Source organism: Podarcis tiliguerta (genome assembly GCF_965153285.1).
Source record: "Podarcis tiliguerta genome assembly, chromosome: 1".
Taxonomy (NCBI): Eukaryota; Metazoa; Chordata; class Lepidosauria; order Squamata; family Lacertidae; genus Podarcis; species Podarcis tiliguerta.
Window position 1 is genome coordinate 113,401,498 of NC_139534.1, and position 23,439 is coordinate 113,424,936.

At 42.1% G+C, this 23,439-nt stretch overlaps 1 protein-coding gene across 1 annotated transcript in view; it reads right to left on the minus strand.

The window, feature by feature from the left end:
• ITPK1 (inositol-tetrakisphosphate 1-kinase) overlaps positions 1 to 23,439 on the minus strand; it is a 132,605-nt gene that overhangs the window by 20,844 nt on the left and 88,322 nt on the right. Inside the window, exon 4 of the mRNA XM_083438773.1 lies at positions 12,423 to 12,540. Coding sequence (XP_083294899.1) covers positions 12,423 to 12,540 — 118 coding nt within the window. The remainder of the gene's footprint in view (positions 1 to 12,422; positions 12,541 to 23,439) is intronic.

The window sequence follows — 23,439 nt, forward strand, 5'->3', positions numbered from 1 at the left end:
GGGAGGGAGTTGGTGTGTGAATGGGAGGAAGGAATGACTTCCGGATTGGTTTCGGAAAAGAAGCCAAGTCATTTTTTTATTTTCCAATCGAATCTGACGTGAGCTGAGAGGAAGTCACCCATCTCCACTGACAGTGAAGCCTGTAGGTTAATTTATGAAGTGTAAACGTCTTTCACCCATGTAAACTTGCGGCCACACAAACTTCACTGTGGTCCTCAATTAGGAAAAGAGGAGACAAATTGTATGCCCCAATCTCTTGGAGACCTAGTATTCAGTCCAGTGCTGGTACTTACTTCTGAGTGTACACATCTAAGCTTGCACCATTGGAAGGCAGATTCTATTTCAACAGCAGAACTAAATCAGAGGGAATTTTCTTTTAAAGAGAGAAGGGTGGAAAAAATCCTGACTTATTCAGGGCAGCTCTGCACAGTTTATTGTGGACTTGCTGCTGCTTATGCATTCATGTCTTTTCACAGCATCCACACAAGTTGTCCTCGAAAAAATGCTACCCCATATTCACCCCTGCACAAACCCCATTTATTTGTGTGTCTTTGTGTGGACATTGCAAAAGACTTGCATGCATTGCATGCACAAGTACTGAGTCCACAATAAACAGCTGTGAGGAGCGCCCACAATGTACAGGTCAATTCTTGTTTCAGTGGCAGAACATTTTACCTTCAAAATCAGAACTAGAAGATTAAGAGGATACCCTTTGTTATATCATTTTACCATTGCAAATGCAAAAATAAGGTTTGTTGTTTTATTTTGCTGAGTAGCGGGTAGGTCCCGTTAATGGAAACATTGTGTGCTTACATCTCTCTCTTGTGGAAAACACAACAAATAAATCCAATTCTCTAACATGGCACAATTCTTGAGACCCTTTGACAGTATAAGCAAGATTTTTTTAAAAAAACCCACAAAGAATCAGTGGTGCATAATGTTTGTATGTTATGGTGGCAATGCAGTTACCTGCCTTTCTACTGCTGGCAAGACATATTAAAGCTAGTGTTATCACGCTGTGGAACGTGCCCTGTTGTGTTAGCATTTTGAGAAGTCAAATCAACGTGGCAACAAAAGTCACACCGAACACTATGGTTCTAGAGGTATTCCAGCACACCGCTGTCAAACTGCTTCTTGTGGAAGGATGAAAGAGAAGCTATGACCCAAAGAACGATTTTGTAAGTGCCTGAAAGGGACTGGTGTGTTTGGCCTTCCTTTAAAGAGCAGCAAACAAATGCTAGTGCTGCTTTATTTCCCATCTTCACTGTCTCTATGGCAGGTCCATCTATGCCACAGCTAGATTCACAAATTTCTGCAGCCCTGCTGTAAGGAACATGCTTCTTTCACTGGGGCCAGGAGCACTAACCAGGCCAGTCCCTGCCCCCTAACCTCAGAAACAGGGGCTGCCCCTCTAGAGAGAATGAAGATAGTCCAGGCATAGTTATCTATACCATGAAAGTCTCTGCGGGTGACAATACTTAACTAAAGTGGGAAACGGTTGCTTTCCAAACCGCCATCGCAACAAAACGTTGCGTCACTACTGCATAGCAACAGCCAACATGCAAAGCGTTTTCTTGGCAGCTTTGAACTACCAGCTATGCACTGCAGTTGGCATCTATGTTAACATCAATTAAAAAAACCACACATTAAAGGCCACACACTCAACACCATCACAAACCCAGTAGGTGATGTCTATGTGGAACAGCCTGGAATTGCTTCAGCTGCTATCAAACATATGGTAATTTCATGAAGCCAATTCCTTTTCGGTTCTGCTTGTGGTGGTTACATCAGTGCCCATCTTGGAGAGGTTTTTTAATATATATAAAAACCTAATTTGCACAGTCTTTGCACCTTTGGAGGGCAGCATTTCCCAGCAGAGCAGCACACTGGGAAGAGGTCAGACTGGAAGAGCAGCAGCTTGAATTCCACTGAAGGGAAACAAGCAACCCCTTTCATGAAAGGATGTTAACAACAAGCCCCTTTCAACCACTGCCCTCGGTCTGACAATGAACTCAAGGGACAGTACAATACCTGCTACAAGCTGAGAGGCTTCCTTTAAAGGCAACACGCATACACATATGCACAGTCCTGACATTATTCACAGTCTGCTCAAGACAGACTGTTGCTGCCACAAATAGCAGTTTGCACTCGGAATGCTTCCCAGAAGAAAATTTCTCAACACTTTTTCTGAGTAATGAAGTCACTGGTCTTTTAGGAGTAATACCTATGGTGAATACCTACAGGTGGCCTACAGCAGGTGAAACCTTTGCTAAAACATCTCTTAACGGCTACCCGTATGCTAGCCATCAAGAGTCAAAGCTCCTGTGTTGATATACAAAGCCCTGAACAATTTGGGCCCAGGATACCTTAAGGATTGCCTGAGCCCTTATATCCTAGCCTGATCACTGAAATCATCCAGGGGAGCTCCATTAGTAGTCCCCCATATTACAGATACCCAACTGGCCTCAAATAGAAGTCAGGTATTTAGTGTTGCTAGTTGTATTTTATGTTCTTCCAGCAGAGATTTGGTAGGCATCCTTGCTTTTAACTTTCAGGTGTCTTTTGAAGGTGTCTTTATGCTGACAGGTCTGTTCAGTTCAAATTTCTCAAGATTGTTGTTTAGTCGTTTAGTCGTGTCCGACTCTTCGTGACCCCATGGACCAGAGCACGCCAGGCACTCCTGTCTTCCACTGCCTCCCACAGTTTGGTCAAACTCATGCTGGAAGCTTCGAGAACACTGTCCAACCATCTTGTTCTCTGTAGTCCCCTTCTCCTTGTGCCCTTCATCTTTCCCAACATCAGGGTCTTTTCCAGGGAGTCTTCTCTTCTCGTGAGGTGGCCAAAGTATTGGAGCCTCAGCTTCAGGATCTGTCCTTCCAGTGAGCACTCAGGGCTGATTTCCTTAAGAATGGATGCGTTTGATCTTCTTGCAGTCCATGGGACTCTCAAGAGTCTCCTCCAGCACCATAATTCAAAAGCATCAATTCTTCGCCGATCAGCCTTCTTTATGGTCCAGCTCTCACTTCCATACATCACTACTGGGAAAACCATGGCTTTTACTATACGGACCTTTGTTGGCAAGGTGAGGTCTCTGTTTTTTAAGATGCTGTCTAGGTTTGCCATTTCTTCTCAAGATTAGCCAGCCATTTAAACAATTATTTTATATTGTTTTAAGGGCATTTTATATTTTATTGGCATTGCAGATATTGTTGTACACTGCCTTGGTAATTTATGTGAGATGGTGGTATAGAAATACTTGTATAAATAAATAAGGCAGACTAAACAACTAAGATGCCCAGGGAAACAGGTTCAGTGGTGCCAGTTGTACTTTGTTGGGGAGGATGTATCAACTAGGGTGCTGTAACAGAGAAGCCTCTCTCCCTCGTTGGCGTGCCGTTGGTAGAAGTACTTCTGGTACTTTTGGTAGAAGTACTTGTACCTCTGGTCCAAGCCTTGATTCTATTAGTGGGGTAGGAGAGCTGGAAAAAGAATTCACTTCTGGCAACTAATGTGCCCCTTTGGTTTCCAACAGTACATGGGCAGAAGCGTCAAAAAAGCCTGGGACACAAAATTTTCATGGCCCGCTAGCAGCTATTTACCAGAAGGCTTAGTTTGGTCAGAATTGAGTATACACTTTCAGAATTAATACTAAATACATTACGTCTGGTAAATGAGGCACAGTAGTTGCTAGAGGGCTATGAAAATTTGTGTCCCAGGATTTTCAGACTCTTCTACCCATGTACTATCTGAAACCAAAGTGGCACATTGGTTGCCAGATGTGAAATATATTGTCATTATTTTCTGCTCTCCTACCCTATATATGTGTGTGCGTGTGTGTGCGTGTGTGTGTGTATGTGTGTTTGTGTGTATGTTTATTAACTTGCTGCCTTGATGTAAATGACAGGCGCAGAGAAAAATAATGGAGACCAGTGTAACAGTAGTCCATAAATGCCAGTCTCCAGCTGCACAGCTATCAGGAACCTTAAGTACGGAAATATAGTTTGATACTTGTGTGCTAGGAAGTCACCTCAGATATTGGGGGGGGGGGACCCTCAATGGGCAGGAACAAGCCTAACCCCCTCCTTCAAATGGCAGAGCAGCAAACCTGGAATTTGCTTCATGACAGCTTAATTCATCTGAATTTATGTTGTCCTAACAAGAGACTCTGAATTGCAATATAAGGTAAATCAAAGAGAGCGCTGACATTCTGGCTGCTTTTCAGAGAAGAAACACAGCTAAATTCAACAATCTGGACACTTCTCACCATAGTCCAGTATGGCTTGTATAAAATAGGCTTTGATTTATTAGACAATCTATTTCCTTTCTGTCTGAGTTATTTAGTATCCCTTGCTAGACTTCAGTTTGTTTTTCTTTTCAGCTGTTTACAGGCTCAGAATTTAGCTTTCAGAAAGTTTGGCTAGACAGAACTTAACGCATCACCCCAAATTACCAGAATGGGGTCCTTTTCTATATAAATGTATCTAGAACATTTGCATAAATGTTTTTATTTTATCCTTTCTTATTTCAACACCAGAACTGGCCTGATTTTATACAAAGGACCCCCCCCCGGGGGGGGGGAGCAGGAGCACCAAAATTATGTTATTAGCATGTAAAAGCTGCAGTGTTTCTTTTGTGACAGCACTCACTGGTATGAAGCGCCACCACCACTTTTTCTGCTTTTTGCGGCAGCCATTTTGTGCTGGCACCTTCAGCACTTTTATCAACATATGAGTACCAGCACCTTATTTCTTGCCAAGAAAAGAAGAAAACACTGAACAGCTGCTGTGCAGTAATACTGCAGTGGAACAAAGGGAACGCGTTTCCCAAGTTTTGAATTACATCCTATAACATTCAAGCATTAATTAAAACAACAACAACAACCAGCATTTTAAAACACCAGGGGCCCAGGAATACCTGGGCAAATAGGTGAGTTTTTAGCCATCCGCGGAACACCAAAATAGTTGGTGCCTTCAAAGGGAGATCATTATACAAAGCAGGTGACACTGCAGATAAAAACCCTACTCCTAGTAGTTAAGAAATGCCGTTTAGCTTCCCACCACAGTGGTACCTATTTATCTACCTGCACTGGCATGCTTTCGAATTGCTAGGTTGGCAGGAGCAGAGACAGAGCAATGGGAGTTCACCCTGTCGCGGGAATTCAAATCGCCGACCTTCTGATCAGCAAGCCCAAGAGGCTCAGTGGTTTAGACCACAGCGCCACCTGCGTCCCATGCATTCTGAATATAGTACTACGTGATAGTTCTGAACATGTTTAAGGTATTGTTATTGACTTAAAAAGACCTAAACAGCTTGGAATATGAGTATCTCAGAGAAAGCCTCACAGCAACTCCCCAACCCCCACCTGATTGTCAAAGGGGGCACTTCTGGTTGTTTGATGTCTTGTGGAAATCCCTTTCCGTGTATTCTGGTTTCCGTCACGGTGTCCTGCTGCGCCAGAAGTGGTTTAGTCTTGCTGGCCACATGACCCAGAAAGCTGTCTGTGGACAAACACCGGGCTCCATTGGCCTGAAAGTGAGATAAGCGCCACAACCCCATAGTCGGCTTTGACTGGACTTAACCGCCCAGGGGTCCTTTACCTATATTCAGAATGCATCTGGGAGAAATTGCATTTAAAATGTCACCCACAAAATGTAAACAGAGAACTGACCATCCCAATGCACTAGGTCCCCCCCCCCCCCCCGAGTCTTCAAACATGCCTACAACCAGGCAGAGGTTCTTCCCATTATCTGTTCCCTGGTCCTTCTAACTGGAGATGAGAGAGATTGAACCTGGTCTGTGATCTGTCACAGAGCTATGGCCCCTTCACATGCGTAGACCTACTCCCAAGACAAAAGTAGTTTGTTTGTTTTTTACCCTAGGAATTGTTTACTCATGTGCAAATATATTCAGCTTTAAATGACTAGAATATCCTTAAGTTTATTTATCAGTTGTGTTTTAATCAGGTGAGAGCCCCAAGCCATGTCTCTGCTGAAAGCTTGTTTCGGAATGAAAAAGAGAGATCAGCTCTCCCCTCCCTGCTGCTCCCAATCCTATGTAATAGGATGCATTTATTCCCAGGCAGTTATTTTGTCATTGTTGAAAGAACATCCTGTCCCCAGCACCTGTTTCTTCAGTCTCCATGAATAATGAATTTGCTGCAAATGTGTTTGTCTGCTGGTCAACACTGCTTACTATTTTCTTTAAAAAGTAGTTTTAGAAGGAGACGATCTTTCTTTCTTGCTCTGCTTCACAAGAATAAGCACTTTCTATACAGAAAATGGGAGGGATACCCTTCCCCCCCCCACCAACCAGTAGGCAAGAGAAAGCCATCCTTTTCAGCCAATATCCACTGAACAAGGAACTTGCCTTCTGCTTACATTCCCAAAAAATCGAAGGCTCAAATGTTTGTTTCTGTCTCCCCCACAACATGGCTGTGTTTATTCCACTGAATGTGCAAAGCTGCCAAGGCTTCTTTTGATGGGCAAGTCTTTTCAAGTGGAGTACCTCTGAATGTGACAGACTTTAAAACACCACCACCACCACCACACACAAACACACACACACACCTGGCTTTTTAGCCATCTGATCAAGAATGTTGCACAATATCATCTGATTCAGCCATCTGGGTTTCTTTCTGTTCAAAGGAAGGAAGGAAGGAAGGAAGGAAGAAGAAGAAGAAGGTGGTCTAGATTTGGGGCACTTATCACAACTGGTTTTCAACGCCAGAACATAACCCCAGGAGATGTGGAGCAGGACAAGAATAGTAGATCATCCTTTTGATAATGGATGGGCAACTGTTAGTCCTCCAAAAGTTGTTCGGACAATAATTGCTATCATCGTCAGTGCCATGCTAGCCAGGGTTCATGGGGGCTGCAGTCTATCATCTGGAGGGCCACGATCCCTATTCTTGACGGGAAAGTGAGTAAAGAGGATTTGCCTTTGCTATTTTGGAAAAGGCTCAAGCTATTTGTTACTCGGTAGGTCAAAACCTGCTGCAAACCACCATAATTGATTTTTTCTTCTTCCCCAAAATGGCACTTAATTATGAATCGCAACGGAGTGCTTTGAAAACCCAGCTCATATGCTTTTGGCTTCCTGCAAGATCAAAATGAGGAGGACTGAAAATGGTTGGAAATGGCTCAGATAGTGAAAATTGGTTTAAATCAAAGCCTGCTGCTATGAAAGTGTGTGCACTTAGTGACAGCGGGAAGGTATGTCTTCACCTTTTCTTTTACCTTGGGAAGGAGCTCAGAAATGAAATGCATGTAGTTCTAAGAAGCCTACACATCTACTAAAAGGCACCCCTGTAATATAACAAAATTGACCATTTAAGAAATCTGAACCTTTCTCAACATCACAGCCTTACTTCAACGCCTATTTTCCCTTTCTCCTCTGCTGTATTATTTCTGGATCACAAGAGACAAGAGGGGGAAGAAGGAGAAAGGGGTAAAAATAAAGAGGCATACATTTACAGAAAACAACTGTCTTGACACTATCTAGTCAGCCATCTTTTAGAGTTGTGCCTATGGAAACTTTTGGAGTTGGAAAATAAATCAGAATAAGTAGCAAATCTAAAAACAAACCAGCTTTGTTTTGGAAACAAACATGACCTTTCTTGGTCACCCAAGCCAGTAAAGACTTCGTCCCATAAAGCTTGAAAAGTTGAGAGCGTTCTCAGTTTAGAAACGTTATGAAATCAGGTTACCTGCAGTGTTGCAAACCCCGCAATCCCAGAATGTTACAGGGCTGCAAAAGTCAAGTTTTCCCTTGCAGCAAATACAGTTACAGGTAGTAAGAGGTTAAAAAAAACAACCAACCAAACCCAAATATAATAGCATTTCCCAAACTGAGTTTGCAGGATCAGCTTTACCATGGAGTAGCTACTTCAGACAAAGTATTCTGTAGGGGTGCTGTTTTACTGCTTTCTCTTTGGACCCCATCATACAAAGAGGGAGTTATGCAGTCAAGGGACAACAGGGCTGTGCTGACATCCATGCCTACAGGTATAGACAATTACACACATCCCGCTCCCAGGGAAGCCTACACATGCAGGATTTCCCTCTGCAGATGTCCATGCCTAACATGTGGGTGTTAGGGGTGTGGCCAGTAGAGGATTGAGCCACTAGTGCAACTCAGCAATAGGGTGCACCACTTTGCCTATAGAAACCCCCTTGCCCCCAGGTTTAATACCCTAACTTCATCTGGGGAGAAGGATATCTGGTAGAGCCCTTTACTAACTCTGCTACCTGCTTAAGACCTTGCACAACTGCTTGCAGTCTCAGTCAAGTGTACCTGGGCTAGATGATGTGGTATAATTGGTACTCTGCTCTGAAACATATGCCAAGATCCAATTGGAAATATGAAGTGCTCCACATGCATACCCGAGAGCCTTTTAGGAGCCCATTACACTGCTGCTGACAACCACCACCACCCCGGATAAAATCCTGAATGTTGGGGAAACCTCCAAGGCAGCATTTGGTATTCAATATAGTTCAGAGAGCTTGCAGCCAGATGGGGAAATTGGGTAAGGGATTCTGCTTTGTCAAAGGGTCAGGATCTCTTCGGATCACAGGCACACTTGGTTGTTAGTTCCATTATTTTGGAGAAACTGTTCCAGTGGCTTTTATTCAGGTGAACCAGCCCTAGTTATCAGAAATAAAAGGAGCCTTTAGAACAGTCAAGAAACCCGATGAGAGAGCGAAAGAGAGAGAGAGAAAGAACAGCCGTTATAAAAAATGAAGCATTCGCAGAGCCTAACTTAACGAGATCCACACAAATAATAATAATAATAATAATAATAATAATAATAATAATAATAATCTGCCCATCAGGCTGGGTTGCCCCAGACACAAAGTCAATAATGTGCTGATCTTTGCTGAAGGAAAGGCATTGCAATTAATTTAGAAAGAGAAGTAGCTAGATATTTCTCAGTCAGCCGTGAAATATTATTATTAAAAAAAATGTTGCTCTTATCATGCTTTCCTGAATCACTCGAATGATGAGTGGGTAAGGGAAGCATGCAAGAGAGAACAAGAGGTCAGTTCAGGAGGCAAGAATTCTTTAATCTGTTTTCCCTTTGCATCACGAAGCAGCTCTTTCTTTCTTAGATGTAGCCCCAAAATGTACCTTTGGATTTAATCAACAGGGTGAAAATAGCTACAGGTAGAACACAGCACTCTGGGTAATTCCATTCATCTTGTACTTGCTTTTCACGACACAATCCTAGCACAGGAGTGCTAGTTATTGATAGCCCACGGCAGTGACAGGATTATCTAAGAAAATACTCAATTCATAACTGTGATAAAGCAAGCAATCCTCTTTTGGATAACAGGGCACAACTTAACGCAGACCTCACAATCCTCTTGTGTCTACAGTGCAATAAATAAAACAGAAACAGCCGGCACTTCACTGTAACTAAATGTCTGAACAAGAGCAATTGTTTTAAGACTGTGTTCTAGAGAACTCTGAAGTTCCACGGAACTTCAATGGCTTTTTTAAATAAGGAGGAGGGAAACAAAAGCAGGCCTCCATTGCAAATAATTAAAAAGTTAGTCCCTTGTTGCATGTTAGCTGTGGGTGTGAAAAACCTGGGGTGTATTAGTTTAATATCTGTTTGGTAGAAGGTCGTTTTGTTTTTCAAGAGATGTCAGGCAAGAATCTTAAATTGTACCCGATACTATTATGTAAAAGAACTGAGTAATACCCCTGGAGTTACGAGGGTTTAGCTCTTTAATCAGGCAGCACAATTCTTTAGATCGTGTTTTGGCAAGAGGAAAAGAATTCTTGTGGCAGCATGTCCCTAAAGTAGCAGCATTCCAAAGCTTAAGTATAATCTCCCACTTGATCAATTTTGGCCGTAGAGTGGACTGAACCCTACCACACTTTCGTAAGATCATTATACAAGAAATGTTTACCATAAAGGGTATTTTTCCTCCTCGTTTTTTTTGTTGCTGTTAAAAATTTTTAAGAGGAAGAGGTGAGATCATGATTGGTCAGTCACCTCAAAGAGCAGATACTGAGGGGCAGCAAGCAGACAGAGCTCTGTGTCACAAGACCTGCACCCCCTAAGCTACCCTGCTGCCCTCAGATTCAGCTGTTAGTCTGGTTGGCTTTTGTAAATGGAATGGAGGGAGAAGCCATCTTGTCCTTTGCCTCAGGCAGCAAGATGTCTTGGACTGGCCTTGGTGGCCATACTTGGCCAACGTTCATTATAATGCAACACACACATTCTCAATTTAAGTAATCTTATACATCATCTTTTTCAGGGCCAAAGGACCTGTCAGAGCAGTTCACAGTTAAAACAATAAAAAACAACTATCTAAATCAAAAGATATAATACATTTAAACCACCCCAATATAACATAGATCAGGGGTGGCCAACTCCCAAGGGACTGCGATCCACTCACAGAGTAAAAAACTGGCAGTGATCTACCCCCTTTTGGGGGGATCTACCCAGACATCCAGTGATCTACCAGCAGATCACGATCTACCAGTTGGACGTGCCTGATATAGATAAAAACAGCAAGAGTTAAAACACTGTAGACCAACAGCCCCATTCAGTTAAACGCAGTTTGAAATTTATGGTCTGTCTGAACACAACCAGAGAGGGAATCACATGTATATTCCATGAAAGGGACCTGTCTCTTGGGCTCATCAACCACATGGAACTTACTGGCAGGCTAGATCCTGCTTCATTGGACACATTATAAATGGGCTTTGGCCCATGAAAGCTTATGGCACAATACACATGCTAGTCTTTAAGATACTACAACACGCTGTCCTACTTCCATTAAAAAGAACCTTTCAGGAGGATTGCAATCTGTTAATCTCTAGAATAAAATCTACTTACAAATTCATTTTATAAGCATAGTCAACCTTGAACAGATTTTCAGGTAAACACAGATCATAAAAGCTTCCTTTAGTAGAGATACTGGAACAGAATCCTGCCTACCTGCAAGCTTTCATAAAGCTACAGTACCTTTATGAAAATACCTTAATATGTATTCAATTTCCTGCCCCAAAGGCATGCACTTTATTTAGGAAGTTCAATAAGCTCATTTGCATAGCTAGCAACACAGCCTCATTGAAGAGCAAAGATAAAATTAGTGTAATGGGACAAGATGACATACTTCAAAGAAAGCTGCTACTGCACTGAGCACGAAAATGCTCATATTCCTAAATCAGCTACATGTAGAAGACAAAAAATATAAATGAAATGAAGTATGTCAACTCAAGCAGCACTAACCTCAGCAGATTCATCACTTCATGCTTCATTCACCTCTAACCAATCATTCAACCCTTTCTAATAACTCTCGTCTTGAGAAAAACATACATAGTAATTCAAACAATTAACACCACCAGCATACTTGAAAAATGGCCACTGTAAAGATCCCCTCCACACTTTTGTAGCCAAACAGGTAAACTTCACCCCATTTTGCAAAACCATGCAATAAATATGCAGGCAGCAGCTCAAAATCATGGAACAGCAATTCATCTATTAAAATGTGAAATGCTTTCCTTAAAAACAATTAAAAAGTGTAAAGGTTGACACACTCTGAGCATGCGTGTGTGTAAATATCTATCTATAAAATTTGAGAATAGCCCCTTGAAGATACAATATTTTCCAGCACTGAAGGTTCAATGAGCAACCCCACACAAAGCTAGATAAGATGCTTCTGCAATATTACTCAAGGTCCTAATTATTTGCTACCTAAATCTCTTCATCTGCCCCAAATAAGAAGTGCCTGCTGTTCTCATAGTGGCCATCCAGTGGCCAGTTGAGTTCACTTTGTAACTGAGCAATCTGATTGGAAGAGATGTACTGTTCTACATCTCTTCTACCCAGTGCTATTTTTCTAGAAAAAGAGGTTCCGGAACTCACCATGAACACCTCCCTTGCTCTCTAAGAATGGCAATGGCGCCCACCTGAGAGGTGCCGGAATTGAGTTCTGGTGAGTTCCGGCTGAAAAAAAGCCCTACTTCTACCCTTCCTCCTCAGACTTGCTCTACATGGTTTGCTTCAGGATAGAGGTCTCTGGTGCCATTTCATACCAAATGTGGTAGTAACAGGAGCTTTCTGGGGCTTCTTCAGGGCAAAGGCCTATATGCAATACAGGTGCAACACCTGTATTGATAGCTAGTATAAGGGTTGGAGCTGTGTAGGAAACAGACAGAATAAAGCAAATAATATAGCATTTATTTTTTCACTGGTGACATGTGAAGACAATCACTGTCTTAAGTTGTAAATAGACACACAAAAAAGTTCAGTGTGGCTTGATAGATCCAGATTTGAATGATGAGCAGTTAGATTTGACAGTATTGAACTTAGCCATCAATGAATGAAGACTACCTTTCCAACCAGGTATCAGTCCCAGCCCCCTCCTCCATACTCAAATAACGAGTTAAAAATGCTAGCGACTTACCTTGCATGTAGGTCTCTATTTGCCTAATAAGCTCATAAGATTTCGATCTGTCCAGCAGGGTCCTGATAGCAGGAAGGGGGTCCAAAATTATGGTTTCAGGGTGAGCATCAATATACTCCTATGGGAATGAAGAAATGTGGCATGTTACATATGAAGGTAAATGATTTGCTGGACTCTAGATGCATGATGGGAAGAAGAGTGCCAGAACAGAGGACACTAAAAGTTCAGCTTACACTGACAATTCCTGAATTTCATGTTTCACACCAATTTATCCTGCTGTTCTGAAAACAGCAATTGTTTAGGTAAGAGAAGCTATGACTGCCAGCCACAAACCAAAATTGGAGGGGCGAGGTCTATAGCATCTCTTGCTTTGTGTATTTAAAAATATACATTAAGTGTAAAAAATATTTTTCCTTGAAACGTTGGCCAAACTGTCCCATGTACTGAACACCAACAGATCAGAGTGATCAGAAATACAAACACGCAAACCATATATTGCCGTTATCAAGGGGCATTCAAGGCACTGTAATGACCCATTGTCTTGTAGGGTCTGGCTGAGGAATCAAATGAGGGTGAGGTGCAGCCTACATACTTGGGAGAAGAACCGCCAGTATTTTATGAAGGGCACTCCTGGCCAGAGGATACAGTGGAACAGACTCCCTCGGGAGGTGATGGACTCTCCTTCATTGGAGGTTTTAAAGCAGAGGTTGGTCAGTCATTTGTCATGGATGTTTTGGATTTCTCAATTCCATTGAGAAAAATGGAGAAACACGCCTCGGAAGCCGTTCAACTTCTGAGGCACATTCGAAAATGGAAGCATTCACTTCTGGGTTTTCGGCATTTGGGTTCTGAATCATTCGGCTTCCAAGATGCTCGAAAACTGAAGTTGCAAAGTGCTTGAGCAGCCTATCAACAGATAAATCAATCAATAAATTAATCAATAAATTTGCAGCGAAGAAGAAGAAGAAGAAGAAGAAGAAGAAGAAGAAGAAGAAGCCGCCTATTAATGGCTAATAGATTTCCCAGAAGTGTCTGGCTGGTCACTGTGGGAAGAAAGAATGTGGACTAGATGGGCTTTTGGTATGACCCAGCATAGCTCTTCTTAAGTCAACGTCATCTGTATAGCTGAATAGAATTGCTATGGCACTTAAGAGATTACTGTTGGCATGGGTTTAGAAGGCTCATCCAAATTGTGAGGGACCACACCACATCTGCTAAAATCAGTCTGATGTCTGAACTTAAAGGCATACAGCAAGTCCTGCTAAGCCCATACTTCAGCGATGGATGCCTGTGGGCCCTTGGATGTTGCTGCACTCAAACCCCCATAAGCTCTAGCCAAAACAACCAATGACAAGGGAGGGTGAGAGTTAGTACAGCCACATCTTCTCCATCCCTGTTCTACCTGAAGCTTTATAGAATACAGGAAGTGCAGCTAATCTTCGGCTCAACAGGGTTTCCAGTATATTACATCCTATGATAATGATTAATCCAGAACCAGAGTGTTCAGCAAAGTCACAACCCACACTAAGAAAGAAAAAAGGAAATACACTTATTTTCCTGTGTATACTAGGGAAACAAAAATAAAGTCTACGAAAATGCTTAAAAACACTAGATTCCGCTGCGCAGACAACTACGCATCCCAATCATCTCTCATTGATTAAGGTGTCAGACTAATGGTCTCTTGATCTCGAAATTAAGCCGGTCCTGTCCGATGATCCTAAAACTTCAACTTTCTCACTTGTTCTGCCTGCCTTAACCAACATTTTCACCACTTTATCTGCCTGTTTTATCAAACATACCAATCATATTACATGCACCTCCGTATAAAACTTATGAAAGGGCTGTGTTCTTGGGTTAAGATCAGCCTGACCCAGATGCTGTAGGTGTGTCCCTCTGCCTTTATCTTCTACACACAAGCCAAACCAAAAGAAACACAGACCTAGATTGCCCTTTGTTCGGATTTCAAGACCGTTGTTTAGTAAGACATATGAGCGAGCCTATCGGCATGCCAAAAAACAACAGCAAATAATTTTTCATTGCCATTCTAAGAGAAAGAGGGAGGTGCTAATGGTGAGTTCCGGCACCTCTTTTTCTAGAAACAATACCCATAAAGGCTTTCCCACAGGGTCTCCTCCTCCTTCTCCTGCAATCCAGCTTGAAAGAAGCATTCTATTGTAGCATATCAAATAGGATGCTATGTGCACTTAGTTGTGGTGTGTCCATGTGTGGGTTGTGGGTGTGTGCATGTGTGTGGTACCCACAACAGTTTTCCTAGTTTGCAAGCAACCCCTCATAAGATATTCTATTTGGCTTTTGTTTAAACTCCTTTAAAAAACACATATTGGTATTGATTTGTCATTTAATAAAAGTATTTTTTAAAAAAACAAAAAAGAACTTTTCAAGAATTATTATTTGTGATGCACTGGCCCTGGGCACAAAACCAGCTATCCATGTGAATCTTGTCTGCATTATTTTTGCATTTAATTCTTTTGCTGAGATATCAAAGAGCCACAAAACAACCCATGGTAACTAGACTTTACAGAAGCACAGCCTGAGATGTAGTGACGACATCTTGCGATTTTCCGAAAGGTTGCTTCGTCTTAATTTAAGACCTAGCTTTCCTTTACTACCCATAAAAGGCCGATAAAAAACGCTCCATCTCCAGAGTAACCCCCTAATTGCCTAAGTGGAGGAGTTCTAACAACAGCAAGTACTCCAACAGGAACTGAAGTCTGGAAAACAGACTTAATTCATCAAATCCCTAGATGGGGCTCATCCCACACAAACGCAAGGAGAGAGGAAAACCAACTGCTCCTGGCAAAAGCAGTAGGTGAGAGTCAAACAAAAGGATGACACTCTCAGCATCACCCCTCCTTCCAAATCCCAAAATAGTAGGCCTAAAATGTTCAGTTGTAAACAAACCAACTTCTAGATGAACACTAAAGCTAATGAAACTACCTTTTCAACAGGATGAAAGATAATTTCAAGAAACCAGCTAGGCAGACACTAGCTTTTAGCCTTCGATTCCTTACGGACAATGACCTGCAACAGAGATAGTTCCAAAGAATATTGTACAATTCCAGTTTCAGCTATTAAAAAAATAGAGGAAAGGACCTGTGCTACTAGGAACAAGCTTTCTTTAACCTTCTTTTTACATATGGGGAGAAAGGCACTAGATATACAACCGTCTCGGGATTCTGGCAATTTTGCTATAAATGAGGAGCTGTGTGACCATGTCACTGAGAGAAATATGTAGCTTTTCTTTTTTTAAAATTAAAAAAGCAGCAAGGAAATGCCCCCTTGAGCAACAGCAAAATAAAATGGCTATATTAAGGCATTACTTATTTTTAGCTTGACCTTGAATTCCTCCAACTCTATATCTCTCCTTCTCTTAGGCCTACAGAGTAAAGGCTGGTTCAGAATACGCACCACCTTATGCAGCTAGCTAAATGCTACATCTCTTGGGAGAGTGGCTCAAGTTATTTTTGCATGGGGAATGAAGATTATATAGAGCGATGGTAATCCTACTGCGAATGGGAGTTCACTTATGGGCTGGCTAGCACAAACAGAGGGCATTTCTGCTCATTTTAGAGCAAAGGCTATAGCACTCTGCTAAACCTGAGACATCTCATTTGGTGAAAAATGTTAAAATGAGTGCCCGTTTCACATCTACCAGTGATCTGTAGTGAAATAAAAATATAGGCATGGATTTAACGATGAACTCTACTCATGGGATGCTGCTGCCGGAAGAAAGGGTGATGGTGAATATCTCTTCCAGTTGAACATCCTTTGAACATCCTTTGAAACATCCTTTGAAAAGCTGCTTCAAAAAACCTGGAATGCTCTCTGGAAAGATGTAGGAAATAGTCCAAGGAGGAGTGGGGGGAGAATGGCAAAATACCCCCTCCCTTCCCACAGTGGAAGCCTCTGCTGGGTCTCAGTCCCTTCCACAAACAGAGGGAGCCCTTCTGTCAGTGGCAAGGACTCTGGATTGTCTCTTGAAAACAGCATAAAACGGACTTGATTCTATGGTACCACTGTTCCCAAGCTTTTTACTTAGGGAGCCTTACCAGAAGTATTTTTTTTTTCTCTCCCTCTCTCTCTCTCTTTCAGACACCAGTTGCTGGTCCTGTGTCTATTTCCCCATTCCTGTCCTGCACTGTTTTCATTAACCATGCACTGCTTTCTGGTGCCAAGGCCAAAGGCTAATGGGAGTGTCTGTTTAGAGAATCAGTTACCGGAGGGTGGCATACTTCAAATTCATGTCCTGTCAACTTTCGATTTAGTTATACTTTAAAGGGGTGAATGATTGTACGCTGAAGGGGGAAAAAAGGAAATCGATCACACTTGGCCTAGCATAGGCACTTCCTTGATTGCTCACACAAGGTTGAAAGGGAAGCTGAATCTAAGTCATATCAACTGAAATCAGTGGGCATGGCTAGCCTGAGCTTACTGATTTTAAAGTGTTTATTCTGAGTAAGACTTAGTTGCATACCACTTTTTTTAAAAATGTATTCAGGGAACCCTTTCCGTGACCACTTTTCTGCCAAGGACCCCCTTGCATGTTGGAGAAAATTATGGGGAACACACTCAGAGGGGGCAGAGGTGCTAAGCTATGGGTAGGCAAACTAAGGCCCGGGGGCCAGATCAGGCCCAATCGCCTTCTAAATCCGGCCTGCAGACGGTCTGGGAATCAGCGTGTTTTTACATGAGTAGAATGTGTGCTTTTATTTAAAATGCATCTCTGGGTTATTTGTGGGGCATAGGAATTCATTTTTTTGTTTCTTTGTGTTCAAAATATAGTCTGGCCCCCCACAAGGTCTGAGGGACAGTGGACTGGCCCCCTGCTAAAAAGGTTTGCTGACTTTTGTGCTAAACAATCCAAATGGGCCTCACCATTTTCTCTGACCTGCAACAGCTGTTATTGCCTTGAGAGGTGGGGGTGGTCATAAAGATTTAAATACAGTGGTACCTCCAGTTACAAACTTAATTCGTTCCAGAGGTCCATTCTTAACCCGAAACCGTTCTTAACCTGAGGCGCGCTTTCGCTAATGGTGCCCCCCGCTGCCATCGCATGACTTCCACTCACATCCCGGAGAAAAGTTTGCTACCAGGAGCACCTACGTCCGGGTTAGCGGAGCTCATAATCCGAAGCGTTCGTAAGGAGGACAGTACGTAACACGAGGTTCCATTGTACTGTATGTTATCTTTAGGTTATTTTTGCCTCTATTCTTGACATGTGAAAGTTTTACACACACACACACACACACACACACACACACACACCACCAGGCATTTGTATTCCTTTGCTGATAGAAGTTAATCCCGTAAAAGTTTATAATCCATTTGCTGCAAGAGAAAACAATATATATTTGTGCTATAACAACATTCCCCAGCAGCAGCAGCAGCAGCAGCAATAGAGCTAAAATCTTGTGCAAAATTAAAGGAGACATTCCATCGGCTCCACGCATCTATCCATTTGTGAAAAAGCAGCCATCTGGCTTACATCAGCAGGTGGGCCGTAAGAAGCTCAAGGTGAGTTCAGGCCTTCCCTGAGCAGTGGGCTCAAAGACTTTGAATTAAAAACACCAGATTGTTTTGTTTTAGATTTGCAAATAGAATTTTGTTATTTTAAGGACTGGGCTTCTTTTGTGGGCTTTCTTCGCGCAAACTAAGAGAAAGGCAGAATTAATACAAAATCCATTGCTCCTTTACCTATGCTCAGAGGGGCGAATGCAGCATTTTATAATATTGTGCTATCCAGTTGCATGACACCTTACACAGCAACATTAGCAGAAGACATGTTCCACAGGACTTACAACCTCAATGTACAATTTGGGGGGGGGGGAGAGTGAGAGAGGGTGATTGAGAAAGAGAGAGGAGAAACTAAGAAGCAAATGCAGTTGCCCACACTCAGGCTTTAAGCGGGGTGTGTGGGTGTGGGTGCAGACTAAGCTGCTAAAACTTAAAAACTTCATTGAAAAGGTGGCAGAACCAAACGGCAACAGTCTGCAGGTGTTCTGGAAGAGCGGTCCAGGCAAAAACGACAGGAAGGAGTGGCCGTGTCAATACAAAACCATTTGTCTTGCTTACTGCCCTTCAATGGAAATGCCCACTTGAGACAAGTGCTTTCACGCAGCACAAATGCAACATGGGTTGTTCCTAGGCAGCAGAAAGCCTGTGCACGATCAAAGTCCTAAGTTCATTATGCACCAGCCTAACAATAGGTATGCAATTTGTTCTTGCCCTCTGATAGACAGCAGGAGCTCACACGCACCACATGTGAGACAGCTCATTGCACTGGACAGCACACAATAGGAATTAGTCACTTTTTAAGCCTTATAACAAGGACACAGTGCACACACCAGGCTACATGTTGCACAAAACTCCAGACTGCCCAGTGTGTAACTCCTCCCCAAGCTGTAATCAACTTGCCTTTGTGTTTTTAAATGTTTTTTTATTTTATTTTTAAGTGTACTGTTTTTCTGCTTTGTTGTTTGCTGTCCTGGACTCCTTTGGGAGGAAGGGCAAAGGAAATATAACAACAACAACAACAACAACAACAACAACAACAACAACAACAACAACATACTCCACTCTGCCATCTTGCAAAGTCTTCTTAATTAGAAGGGGGGAGATCTAATTTTCTGCAAACCAGTAAAGAAATTGTACAAAATCTTCAGTGCCCACAGCAACATGTTTTCTGAGAGCGAGTTACAAAGATGGGAGAGAAAGGGAAACAGAAATCGGCTATAATAAAAATATCAGATGACTGAACTTTAAAAAAATGTTTTTCTCCCTTCTTTCCCTCTCTTTGACTGCAATAGGAAATGTGCTTCTTCAACAGAAACATCGGCAAAGCTGGCCTTAGGGATCAGTGCCATTGGGCAATGCCAAATGCCCAGCATCTTGGAGGGCCTATTGCCACTGCTTCCACAAGACGCTTTGTACCGCGAGAGGCGTGCTAAGTGCAATTTCCTGGTGTGTTGCCCCAGTCTCAAAAAGGGAGGTGTGATGTGGAAGCAAAGGGCCTGGGTGCAGGTGCCCGAAGGTCACGCATATCCCAGGCAATTAAGTCAGAATTGGATTGTGCAAACACAGAATTGGGTTGTTTAAATTGTTACAATTTTAAACGAATTCCCAAAGTCCGTTATCTGAAGGGTAACAGACTCTCTCTCACCATCTGGCTAGTTCCCATTGCCTTACAATCAATGTCAGAATGTCAGTATCCCTCCTTATCCTGCCATTCTGCAGAAAGACTAGAGTCTCTGCAGGAGCACATTTTTCAGGGGTGCAATAAGGGCAAAGGGTGGTGGGCATTATAATGTTCATCTGGCACTGGCATGGGGAAAATAATAAATGAAATCTATAACTCCTTGCATTACATGCTATTAGCTTTGTTAAAATCTGTGCAAAACTGTCGTCTTGAAATTTTTATAGATGAGATAGCTACCCAGCCTGGCAATAAAATGTCTCGCTCACAAAGCTGGTATGTATGAACTTCTGCCTCCCTCTCATGATCTTTGGCTTGCCTAGAAATACTATAAGGAATATGCCTTCTAAATTAAATTCCTATGTGACTTCATTCCCTCCCCCTTTTTCATATAAAAAAAGGATCATGTGGAATTCTTCACAGCAGGCTGATAACTTCAACTCCGTAAAAGCAGGAGAGCTGGTGAGCAAGGGCCACTAGTAAACATGGTTTCTGTGGAACTTTATTCTTAGTTAACCTACAGCCAAAGCGAGGTCAACCAGACGCAATATGACCCAGCATGCATTTCCACTTAGGGTAACGTGCAAAGGCTAGTGTATTTATCTGTACTTTTACAATGGATAAATACATTGTTCAAAACAGCTTGAAAGAAAGAGCAGTGACTGTCCATTAAGCTGGACACAAATTTTTACATATATATACAGTGGTATATATACACTTCAGGTTACAGACTCCGCTAACCCAGAAATAGTGCTTCAGGTTAAGAACTTTGCTTCAGGATGTGGCCCAAAAATGGAAGCAGGAAGAACTACCGACTCTGGAGGAATGGAGAATGAAGCTAACGGACTATGCAGAACTGGATAAACTAACTGGAAAAATAAGATATCAACGAGATCACAAGTTCATTGAGGACTGGGGAAAATTTACAGATTATTTGAAGAGTGTATGTGATGAACAAACAACACTAGTGGGTTTTAAAGAAGCTTTGTGAAAATATAAGGAATATTGCAAGAATGTAAATATGTTTGAAAAGGTATTTTAAAAGGCGATACTGAATTTGGGGAATGCATAGATAAAAATTTAAATACGGATGATTGTCAGAAAAGCTGAGGGAAGTCCAAAAGATGAAAATATGTCATTTATGAAATTGTTTGATTGGAGATATTTGTGCAAAACTTAATAAAAATTTATTTTTTAAAAAAAGAACTTTGCTTCAGGATGAGAACAGAAATCGTGCGGCAGCAGTGGGAGGCCCCATTAGCTAAAGTGGCGCTTCAGGTTAAGAACAGTTTCAGGTTAAGTACGGACCTCCGGAACGAATTAAGTACTTAACCTGAGGTACCACTGTATATTCTTACATATGCAGCCAAGTTTGATAGCTACAACAGAAGGCCATGTTATGTTGCTAAAGCCACAGCAAAATGTAAATAAATTAATCATGACAAAGTTAAACGAAAGGCCATTATGTCTGAGCATCTGAGTGAAAGTGGCATGGAGCACAATACTAGGGCATGAATAGCAAGTGAACTAACACAGCTGAAGCTGCTCTCCGTAATGTGCATTTTAAGCAAAGATAAAATCAGTAGGCTCTAAAGAACTGCTCATGGAGCTAAAAGCATTTTTGTAATGATAGCGCATGCAAAGCACCTTCTTGAACATGCCCAAGAGTACAATAAGAGTTGCATACAAGCTGCCCAACGGCCTGGGTGTCACACAAGTGTGCAATTATATCTGGAAACGAAATATGCCACCCTCAGAATCTAATTTAAAAAGAGCAAACATCTACTATGCCTTATGTGAAGAAAAGCAAGCCAGAGAATAGTCAGACTACGGTGTATGAAGTGGATTTTGGAAAAGGTTTTCTTTTTTTCTGAATGAAAGCAATTCAACAGTTTCACAGACCATTTGTATTACTTTGGGTGGGTGGGGGTTCTAGTAATAGTAGTAGTAGTATGTCTCTAATTTTTATACTCTATTGAATAAAATGGAAGTTTTATTATTAGTTTCATATATCCAGTTGATCTTCCCATTTGAATCCTATCACACCATCCCCTGGAATTTGATGCTTTCTCATTTCATTCTTACCTCTCGGGGATTCCATTGCATTTCTTTCTCTATTAAATTTGCACTAGATTGCCGCTGCGCTGTTTCTCAATGGCAGGGACTGAAGGACAGCTCTCAGAAATGTGAAGGGCCACAGAGTATGAGGGATGCTTCACTACCATGGCTCTGGCAAAATACTGGGTACCACTGCAGGAGCAGAAGATGAGGAAGGGAACTTTTTCTAATTTCTCTGCTTACCTCATCAACCACCAATCAAATCTGGCCCAGCAGAAGTGGGGAGATAAGAATCTGGCCTACTGACCAGAAAAGCTTCCTTGCCCCTGGCTTATCTTGTTTACTTTTTGACTGAATTGTCTTCTCATTATATTAGCTACCAGAAGATTTAGTGATGACCACCAGCTTGGATGGCTTTAAAGGGGCTTAGACAAATTCATGGGGAATAAGGCTATGAATGGCTACTAGTCAAAACCGCTTAGAGGATTGTTGTTGTTTGCAATTAAGCGACATAACAATTTCTGCTCAATAAAACAAATAAAACTGAGGCTGTAATATTTCCAATAATACCAGTTGCTAAGGAATACGAGTGGAAGAGTGCTACTGTACTCAGGTTCTGCTCTTTATTTACTTCTTTACATTTATATCCCACTTTTGCCATCATGAAACCCAGGGCAGAATACCTGTAGTACCCAAGCAGTCAATCATCCAGACACTAACCAGAGCCAGCCAAGCTTAGCTTCAGCAAGGTGGTGGCCTGATGTAACCATAACCTGGGGCCCTGGAAAATTTGTTGGATTCCCATGGGCATCTGGTTATCCACAATTAGAGAACAACACGCTCAGCTATATGGTCCTTTGGTCCGTTCCAGCAGAGTTACGTATTATTACCTCAAGCTTAATTTATTCCAAACTGAGCACCCGCCTTCCTATTTATACACCTGAACCTTCTTTTTATCTCACTCTGAATAATACTTGCATTCTTCCTTTTCCTCCAAATGCTGAACTGTGAGTTCTCCAACTCTCCCCCCACTCCCACTCCTTTCAATCAAGCCCCAGCAAAGAAAACAAACTACAAGAAAGAAGATTCCACCTAAACATTAGGAAGAACTTCCTGACAGTAAGAGCTGTTCGACAGTGGAATTTGCTGCCAAGGAGTGTGGTGGAGTCTCCTTCTTTGGAGGGCTTTAAGCAGAGGCTTGACAACCATATGTCAGGAGTGCTCTGATGGTGTTTCCTGCTTGGCAGGGGGTTGGACTCGATGGCCCTTGTGGTCTCTTCCAACTCTATGATTCTATGATTCTATGAAAACCATACTGGTATCAGCCTGAAATGTCTTTTGCCTTCTACTCCTAACAGTGCCTTATTATTTTATTCTTTCATGGTTTGATTACTCTCTCTTCTTTCTGATTGGCATCTCTCTCACCTTCACCCTGGATCTCCTTTCTCCCACGTTTCCCTTCGTTAGAGAATTCTATTCATTTGCTTCCATTTCCTTAGCTGATCCAATTTAAGTTGCTGCTTCTTCTTTTTGTTCATTTTTTAAAATCTCATCACTTCCTTTTATCTATCTCTGCTTCTTTCTCTTCATTTGCCTTCTTGTTTTGGTTGAGTCTACTGATAACGTTCCTCTTGGTTAAACCTCAGGTTGTTTCCTCTATTTCACCCCTTCTCTGTTCCTGCCCCATTTTCTCTGGAACTTGCACAGTCTGTGCTTCTTCCTCCTTGCACACATTCCAGCAGCCTC